This window comes from Pteropus vampyrus, unplaced genomic scaffold (genome assembly GCF_000151845.1).
Source record: "Pteropus vampyrus isolate Shadow unplaced genomic scaffold, Pvam_2.0 Scaffold208, whole genome shotgun sequence".
Taxonomy (NCBI): Eukaryota; Metazoa; Chordata; class Mammalia; order Chiroptera; family Pteropodidae; genus Pteropus; species Pteropus vampyrus.
Window position 1 is genome coordinate 1370803 of NW_011888989.1, and position 9974 is coordinate 1380776.

Consider the following 9974-nt stretch of genomic DNA (forward strand, 5'->3'; position numbering starts at 1 on the left):
AAGTGGTATATACTGTGAAACAAAGTGCAGAAGATATTAAGAGGGTAAGTAAATCTTTGTATCTTCACAGCTAGGTTGATAAAGGAGCAATAGTCTCCTCACTGCCTTCCTTGGAATTAATAAGGGACACGGGCTTAACATAGTCATGAGAAACAGCGCTAATGATCTGTTTTGACATAGCAGTCTTTGGAGACACAATGAAAAAGAACTGGAGTGGATTTGAAAGTATCCAATAAGCATGACCTAGACCCTCAAATCCAACTTGGCTAACGATTTGGAAAAATAAAATTTAGTGGTGGAAGTCTTAAAACAAGCATATTAAGCATGTATTTCTGTATTAAACAGGAAGATCTTCACAGCATACAGGAATTACCTGGCCATTTAAGAAATCTCTAAAAGCAGGGTAGAAAAAACTTAGAGTTCATAACAGAGAACAGCTAATAGGAGGAAACCAACATCTCACCCCTACGCACTCATTTTGAATTTACCATCCCTTGCTTCTCAATGGAAGTTACTCTTATTTTGCACAGAAAATCTCGCAAAACACAAATTTTTCACTAGAAGCCAAGTTGAAACATAGGTTCAGCCTCTAAATTTGTATAAGCTTTATTTCCAAAGACATCTCTTTAAACTTTAGAAGCCAAGTTGAAACACACGTTCAGTCTCTACATTTGTATAAGCTTTATTTCCAAAGAAATCTTTTTAAACTTTTGGGGAGAGTATTAAAACTGTTAAATGTCTAATAGGGAGTTATAACTGATAAGTCAAGATTTCCCTGGCATTACTTTGGCTTTTGGGCATTACATAATGATGACTATCCTACACCTGGACTGGGGAAGAGAACAAAACAATAAGACAAGTTTATTGCCACGTCTGTCTTTTCCACTATGGTTTGTTGTTTCCTGTGGTTCTGTAAGTAGTCTTCTTACAGAACATTTTGCATACATGACATTTAATTGCAGTAAAGAGGAACAAAACTCCTTGACATGAAATTCCTATTATCAATGGCTATTAAAGTGTTTCTTGAAAGAATCACTTGTAACCCTCTTTCCAAACCCACATCAGTTTTTCCTCTCAACTACCCCACACATGCTAGCTACTACATTCCTGCACTTTCATTAAATCTACCTTTTCCCTCTGATTTCTTGATACTAAGTTTCTACAAACCCTAAATTAGTCAAGAATCCAGATGGTCCTCCTTCCATTTCTTCAAAATGGGCCTTTTCTGAAGTCTAAATATTTGGATCTCAGCACATCTACTTTTGAGAATATCAGTTCCTCCCTACAATGTCTCCATAGAAAAGTGCTGATCAGCAGAAGAGAAAAAGGGCTCAGCCCTAGAGACGTGCTACCACTCCAAAGTGTCTGAAATCTTGCTTTTAAAAATCATGGCAATATTATAATCCCTATTTCAAGATATTTTCAATCATTTACCATTGAATAGTTTAAAACCTGAGTACCCTTGATGATGGCACTCAATCCAGAATGCTTGCTGTGCAATTAACATCTATATGATCAAAGTTTGCCATTATACTACATACTGCTCTTAAATGTTAATTACTGATAATAATATTATCACTGCTTTGTGTCTAAATATGGGACTGCAGACTCTGGATGGTGAACTGGATGAAAAGTACAAGAAAGTAGAAAATTTAATTGCCAAAAAAACTGAAGAGTCAGCTGATGCCAGAAGGAAAGCTGAAATGCTACAAAATGAAGCAAAAACACTTTTGGCTCAAGCAAACAGCAAGCTGCAACTCTTAAAAGGTAGATCTTTTCATTTAGATTCCTGCTTTCATAAGGAATTTTAAAATTAATGTATCTGTAGAGGTTTATTTAAAAGGTGAAAATCTATTCACTGTCTTAGGCACTTAATAGAGTCTTATAAGCAGAGTCAGTAGTAGATTTTGAGATCATCAGAGTATAAATGTTCAGACTTTCTCTTTATCTTCCACAGATTTAGAAAGAAAGTATGAGGACAATCAAAAATATTTAGAAGATAAAGCTCAAGAATTAGTAAGACTGGAAGGAGAAGTTCGTTCACTCCTAAAGGATATAAGCCAAAAAGTTGCTGTCTATAGCACCTGCTTGTAACAGAGGGCTATACGATGGCTGAGGTGACCAAAGTAAAATTGCTATATTTTAAAAACTGACTCAGTGATCTTCAGAGTAAAACTCTTTGCCAATTTAATGTTTTTAATTGCCACCTTTTGTATGGAGTTAAATAAAGTACAGTGCTTTTGTATAAATATATATTTAGCATAATTCTTAAATTGTTACTTCTACTGATTTAGTGTTCATGAATCTCTTGAACAAAGAATGTTATTTTCACTGTAAAGATGAATTTATAAACAAATTGATTGCCTCCATAGAGATCCTACTTTCTGTTATATCTATAAACAAACTATTATTCCTCTGTTTACTAAGTCAATATCCTCCACAATTCCAACCCCAAATCATCTCCCAGTGATTTCTGGATATAGAACCTGAGTTACCGTCACTATTTCAGTGGTTGCTTAGTTACTCAAATCTCCAAAACTCACAAGTATTCCTTGCTCTAGTAAAGAGAACAAAATGCAGCACTTTTTAGAAAATTGTGGCTTTTAAGTACTACCATCTAGAATAGGGCTAGGGTTGCTGAAGGGGAGGTTTAAATTAAATCAGGCCAGTTTATAGACATTGCTCCCGCCAACTGAGCAGTGCTACTCAAAATACAGAATGATGCTGTATTTGCTTTTATATTATATTTGATTTCACAAACCAAAGATTCTCTGCTATAATCTGTAGGTGAGGCCAAATCAATTAGATAGCAGTCACTTATTCCACAGAATAACGAAAATAGCTAAAATACAATTGCCAAACCTGTCAACTTTATAGTTGAGCCAACTGGGTAACAGGCCAGGCCTAAGTGGTTTTTTCACACATTCTTCTTAAAGCAAGACTATTCTGTGTACCACTTAATCACCACCCACACATCCAACACAGCTGCATTTGAAGCTGGGCCTGAATGAAAGTTATGTAAACAGCTGTAATTTAAACAATAAGGCAACTTCTCTCTGGTTCAAGGCAATTATTTGTCACTTTTGTTTAGGTAAGAATCCCTAGTAACTAACAAAGTGGTCATATACAAGCATCATCTACTAAGTCTTTTTGTTCCAAGTATTTTACTTAAAATAGTAGAAACCTTCACTACTCACCATTCCTTTTCAGCTAAATAACTAAAGATCTCACTTTGAAATTCCTAACTTTAATCAGTTTAATGAACTGGACAAGTAACAGCCCCAACCTTCAGAAGCCAAGAAAATATCAAGAATTTAGTAAACAACAGTGTGTCAACGTTTAAAAATGTTTTATACCTAGAATTTCATTCCTGCCCATATCAATTTTCATTCTCATTAAATGGGAACCCTTAAAGTTGGACTTAATGATTATTCTGTTTCTCTATAGCTAGAACTTCATATTACATTATATTTTACTATTCCCTAATTAAAAACTTTTTCCCTAGAGTAGGGAACAGGTTTGAGGTTTAAAGAAACCAGCATTTCACATAATATTGGGATTTCAGATTTTAAAAAGATGCGGAGTCATTTCCAATAATGGCAAATAGCACATATCAGACCAATCCTCCTGCTGATAACAAGTGCAAACTATGAACAAAATGTTCTTGTTTTTCCCCTAAAGTAAAGATACTGGAGAATAACCAGAAGCAGGCAGAAGGCAGAGGAGAGTTGATAAGAAAGATCAGCACTGGGTGAAATTCCCATTTTTAACAACTTTTCACTTGAGAGGAGACTCTAAGTGGCAACTTAGGCAGAAGCCAAGTTTTATTTACTGGTTAAGTAAACTCAGAGGGCAGAGTTTAGAGCAACTTCAATAACTGAAATATGAGAGAAGGAAACCCCAGAAAAGAGACAGGCACAAAGGAGAGGGCCCCCAAATTCTGCATATACTTGGCCCAATCTCTGGTTGACCAGTGAACTATACATGTATCAGGCAGATTTCAGGCAGCCCAGGTAAAACTAAAACTGAGTAGAGATCTCAGCTTCTGCCCCTGACAAAGATGACAAGAGTTTAGGAGTTGGAGATAGCCAAGTTAACCTCCTACTAAAAAAAATTCACTATTTTTCAGAGGTATGTAACAGAATCCAGAGTCCTTACAATGTACCATTCATAATGACTATAATACAATCCAGGACCACTGGACATATTAAGAAAAAGGAAAATGTGACCCACATATAATGCAATTAAAACCTAAAGACTACTAAAGACTTTCCTTTTAGCTATCATCAACTGATGGTATTTTCTATTTCATACAGCTTTCTGCTGATAAAATATATTCTCCAAACTTTTCCTTAAGACGAGTATAACCTTTAAATTACAATCAAATGACTATCTAGTTTATATATTCCTAGTACTTTAAGATAGTTTATTTCCCTCTTTAAATTTATGCTATCCCAGATTTGAGAACTACTTTAATCTGAAATTATTCTTAAGCTTAGTTATTATATGCAAAAGCCTATTTTTCATTTAACACCATTACTTATTTCAAGAAATTGCCATGTTAAATATTTATCAACAAATAAGGCCCAGCAAAGGACATAATGGAAATCGACATAGAAAAAGACACAGATTAAAGACTCCCTTATATTGTTTCTCCAAAAGTATATGCTAAACATTTAGTAGACATCACCAAAACAGATGAAAGGGTAATGATAGCCAAGTTAACCTCCTACTAAATGCCTTAATACTGTACTACAATGTGGGGAAAAGATACATCCAGGCCTGTAAGAGCAATAATAAAGAATAAGAAGAATACACACAAGAGGCAGTCAAAAGAATTCGGACCATCTTGATATCCACTCAGAATAACCAATACAAGAATATTTAAGAAATGTTTATTTTCATATCTTCATTTCTCACTGTAATACATTTAAGTTGCCATTTAATATCTGAATTTCGTAAATATACCTCCTTCATTTGGTGAATTATAAACTCCAGACTACAGACCTCAATGGTACCTTAAAAATCTAAACATAAATTCTACCTCTAAACTGCAAGAATTTGGAGATTAAATAAAACAAGTGAGAGACCACTTTATTTACATGAGTTGAGTTTATACATATTTTAATCTTATTCTAATGAATGACTCTTGATTCCAATATGAAAACCAAGTTTAAAATAACTTGATCACCTTGCTTTGGATACAGCTATTCACATACATACTCCAGCTCCATCCATGTAATAATAAGTAAATCCAACTTTAATATAGCAGAAATAAAAGCTACTTAACATAAATTCAGTGAAGTTTAACTTTTCACAAACAGCATGGAAAAATACACTGAAAAAAATTTTCCAGAACACTACTATAAGTAGCTTTTTTTTCAATATTAATGTACTGAAATAAAATACTAAATTTATTTAAAATATAGATGAGAGTATTCCATTCTGTTCAAACCTACTAAATACCTTCCAAAAGTTTCATAATTCAGTCCTAGAAATTCTTGGAGCTGTGAGCATATCCTGTTCAGGAATGTGATCTCTACAAAAACTCCCAGGAAATTTCAGAAAAAAATAAATATAATCTTCTAATTTAAAAGTTGATTGATTTGCCAAATGAAGCAGCCAGATTTGCTTCTCTAAAAGCTTCTGATAAAGTCTGCAAGGGAAGAAATTTAAAATTAAAAATCAAGTATTTGTGAGTCAAAAAAAAATTTCAGGTGGCCATCAATTGTGTTGTTAATACTTACCGGATGCGCATGACAAACTCTAGCTATATCTTCACAGGATGCTCCATATTCCAATGCAAGAGCAGCTTCATTTACCATTTCACCAGCACCCTTTAAAATAATAAACCAAGAAGGAATTTTGTTTCCATGGCAAAAACAAATACATATTAAAAGGACAGATTTGTTTTAAGAGCAGTTAACTGCCTCTAGTCAGAAAAAGCTTAACAGAAAAGATGGCAGAGAAGTTGAGCTTGACCTCTGCAGCCAGATAGGCTGGACTCAGAGACTGTGTCCTTCATTCCATTTATTCGCCTCAAAAATGGGTACAGCAATACTGATCTCACAGAGTTATGAAAATTAGTTAGTGAATGCATTTAAGACTAATTACAGAGTAAGCACTCAAATGTTACCATTTTTGTTACATCACACACCTAAAATGAGGGCATGCTTCAGATTCAGTGGTAGAAAAGGCTTCTTTTAAAAGGTAACATATGAGCTGAGACCTGAATAATAAAGGAGTCACTCATGCAGAGATCTGGAAGCAGAGCATTCTAAGCAAACAGTACTACTACTACAAGCACAAGGGCTCTAAAATGAGAAAAGCTACAAGCACAAGGGCTCTAAAGTGAGAAAAGGTTTAACCTGTTATGAAATTGGGAGAAAGACCATAGGCAGGAAATTAATAAGCAAAAGGGAAGAGTGGAAAGAGATGAGGTCAGAAAGGAAGACAGCCAGATTTAGAGGGCCCCTATATATAAATCTGCAGTTGAAAAGAACCATTGGAGCGTTTTAAGCAGGCACATGGTACATGTTTTAAAATGTTAATAATAGTTGCAATATGTAAAGTAGATGACATGGTGGGCAAGACTGACTGTGACAGTGTTGCTGGTACCTCGCTAGAAACGATGCACAAAGAGGCCATTTTCACACTTTACTGGTAAATAATAACCTCAGAATGTAAATACCAGGTGACTTTAAATTAATCTTCTAAAGAGCAATGCCTTCCAGAAATCCTAACAGCGTTTCTGGTTTTTACAATACTCACTGGTCCTAGAATATGTGCTCCCAATACTCTGTCTGTTGATTTCTGCCCAAGAATCTTCACCATGCCATCTGTGTCAGCATTTGTCTTAGCTCTGCTGTTAGCAGCAAATGGGAATTTACCAACTTTGTACTCAATACCCTGTGAGAGACAGAAAATGAAAATCTACATAAACTGAAAAACTACATTGTCATTGACAAAATCATCTGCCATTTGTTCAGAAAATAGATCTCAAAAAGGTAATTCTTCACAGAACATAAAGAAGACCATAAGGCTTGTTACTGAAATATATTTTGCATACAAACACAAGCAAATGCAAATTTCAGTCTATCTGTAAGTATTTCAAAGCCCAAAAGAAAAGCTCTGGAATTGCCAGTTTTTGAATATAGGCAAGTGAATGATCTCCTTTATGATACTATAAAAGAAAAATATATAAAACTAAACTATAATGTTCTATATAGTTATTAAAATGCATTAATGCAATAATAAAATGATTCTCAGCCACTAGGGTCATTAACTCAATTCACACATTGAAGTAAAACTCCTCATTCAGGATTACCTCTTCTTTCAACTGCTCTTCTGATCTGCCAACCCAAGCAACTTCAGGGTGTGTGTAAATCACCGACGGTACACAATTGTAGTCAATGTGCACAGCACCACCAGCCATTCCTTCAACACAGATAATGCCTTCATCTTCTGCTTTGTGAGCCAGCATTGGACCAGCGACCACATCACCGATAGCATAGATGCTACCACAGAAATTTAAAAAAAAAGAAACCTTCTGAAATCACAGATACTCCTCTTTGATTATGCCATGTTAACAAAATTATGTTTCTAGTTATTATGTCACCAACAGTATGTATGAAATACAGCTCTTCAAATATCTGAGTGGGTTCTAATCTTTGGATAATGAAAAAGTCAATTAATTGTTGTTTTTACATATAATTTACCATTCTTCCCCAAAACCAATGAATTAAGTATGACAAAAGTCTCATTTTGAAAATAGTTTGACATAAATTTTAAAATTATTGAAAATGCAACTTACTTTGGAATTTTAGTTTGAAATCTGGTATTGACTGGAATTCTACCTCTAGGATCTAATTCAATGCCAAGCTCTTCTAGTCCCAAATTCTGAGTAAAAGGTCGTCGGCCAATGCAAACCAAAAGTACATCACAAGTGATAACTTCAGCTTTACCACCAGAAGCAGCTTCGATACTAGACAATGAACAGTGTACAACTGTTAAACACATCTACATAAATAGCTGGTAGACTTGGAAATTTAAGACCAGACATTTCTCAAATGTTTATGACATTCTAACAGTGTTAAGTATATTTTATTATAAGATAAACATAAGAGTCAGGCAATGAAAAAATGTACATACTCTCTACAGACCTATCATTAAAGTCTCACAAAAACAAGCAGTGTAACAATGGATTAAGAACAGGTCTTATAGTCAGAGAGACCCAAATTCAAGTAGTGGCTTTGCCACGCACTAGCTGTGTAACCTCAGGCAAGTTATTTCATTAAGTTATAAAAGTGCTTAATAGAGTACCAGCACATAGTAAGCAACGTAATTAATATTATTACTGATACCCCCATATATTTGTCTAAAAGTACTGAATTCATTTTACTGAATGTTGAGAGTTTACATTTTTCTGAATGTATACAATGAAAAATACATTTCAATGAGAACGCTGAATTTTTCTAGCATCAACTTTATCAAGAATTTCAACAGACTGATTTAATAAGCATTACTGAGTTATATTCAGCAATAAATGGTCTTAAATTATAAAATAGCTAATTCTGAAAAATTAAAGGTTTTTCTTAAAGAAAAATAGACAAGGATATTATATCAAACACAAATGTAGCATACTTACGAAACATCAATTTTTCCATCTGACTTCTTGGTAGCTCCAGTAACTTTTGTATTCAATTTAAATTTAAATCCTTGTTTTTGAAGGATGCGTTGAAAGTTTTTAGATATCTCCATATCAATTCCAACTCCACCAACATGACCCAAAAACTCAACTGCTGTGACATCTGCACCAAGTCTTTGCCAAACTGAACCCTGCAAATAATTTTTTTTTAAATCATAAAAATAAAGGTTTCTATACCAAATGCTTACTGAATTATATTAATTTATTGTAGGATATTTTCTTTTGTAAATATGTTCCTATTAGAAGCTCTGAGATTTAAAATTAACACCATGGCAAATATGTATAACTTCATATATTTATTTACTCATTCATTCAACATTTATTGAGCACCTACTATATGCTAGGCACCAATTTAGATGCTGGGCATACATCTGTAACCAAAATACTGCCCTCAGGAAACTTAAATCCTGGTAGAGGAGAAAGACAAATAATTGAAGAGGATAGTAAAGTACTACGAGAAAAACAAAGCAGGAAGTAGAACCAGGAGTACTGAAAGGAAAAGAACTGCAATTTTAAATATCATGGTTGATGAAAGGCCTGAGAATGACATTTGCACAAAGACGGGAAGAGAGGAACAAGTGAAAAGAAAGGTCCCAAAGAGGAAGAAGTAGCCTCTTATTGCTACTAATTACTATTGGTAAGATATTAAATTGACTCGTTTTATTTTCTCAACAGAGAAATGTTTACTTTTTTCATTCAAATTATAATTTAAACAATGTTGATTTTTTAACATTTTAACAATTTTAACTTCTGAATATTCACATTTGAAACAGACAAGAGAACATAAGTAACAAGTACATACAAAAATTAACTTTAAATGGATCTGGACCTAAATGTCAAACACAAAACTATAAAATTTCTAGGAAAAAACACAGGAGAGAATCTTTGTGACCTTGAATGACACAAAGGTTTCTTAGCTACAACACCAAAAGCACAATCCATTAAAGGAAAAAAAAATGTATATAAATTAAACTTCATCAAAATTAAAAACTTCTCTTCAAAACAGTATTAAGAACACAATATTTAAGAGTGACATCAGCATCATGGAGTGAGAAGACCCCTTGGTTTTCCCCTTAAAATTACAAGTTGGACAACTGTAATTCAACAAAGGATTCCCTGCTGAACACACAAACATGTCTGAGAGATCTGAATGTAGGTGTATTGCAATGAGCATGGGAGGCAGGATGGGGGGAAGGACAGAGAAGGGGGCCACAGAAACAGTCTAGCACCTGATGCAGCCCCAGCTAACAGGGTAGTGGGGAAGGAG

At 34.2% G+C, this 9974-nt stretch overlaps 2 protein-coding genes across 4 annotated transcripts in view; one reads left to right on the plus strand and one right to left on the minus strand.

Moving 5' to 3' along the window:
* Window positions 1-2371, plus strand: part of LAMB1 (laminin subunit beta 1) — a 67259-nt gene extending 64888 nt beyond the window's left edge. Inside the window, exons 33-34 of the mRNA XM_023537984.1 lie at window positions 1608-1767; window positions 1958-2371. Of these exons, the coding sequence (XP_023393752.1) occupies window positions 1608-1767; window positions 1958-2094 (297 nt within the window). The 3' untranslated portion in view covers window positions 2095-2371. The remainder of the gene's footprint in view (window positions 1-1607; window positions 1768-1957) is intronic.
* Window positions 2372-4879: 2508 nt separating this feature from the next.
* The window catches only part of DLD (dihydrolipoamide dehydrogenase), a 22263-nt gene continuing 17168 nt past the window's right edge, over window positions 4880-9974 (minus strand). For all 3 annotated transcript variants that reach the window (XM_011372486.2, XM_023537982.1, XM_023537983.1), the window contains 5 exons: window positions 7814-7984; window positions 7328-7517; window positions 6772-6909; window positions 5748-5837; window positions 4880-5656 (listed from right to left, as the gene is read on the minus strand). In XM_011372486.2, the coding sequence (XP_011370788.1) occupies window positions 5591-5656; window positions 5748-5837; window positions 6772-6909; window positions 7328-7517; window positions 7814-7984 (655 nt within the window). In that variant the 3' untranslated portion in view covers window positions 4880-5590. The remainder of the gene's footprint in view (window positions 5657-5747; window positions 5838-6771; window positions 6910-7327; window positions 7518-7813; window positions 7985-9974) is intronic.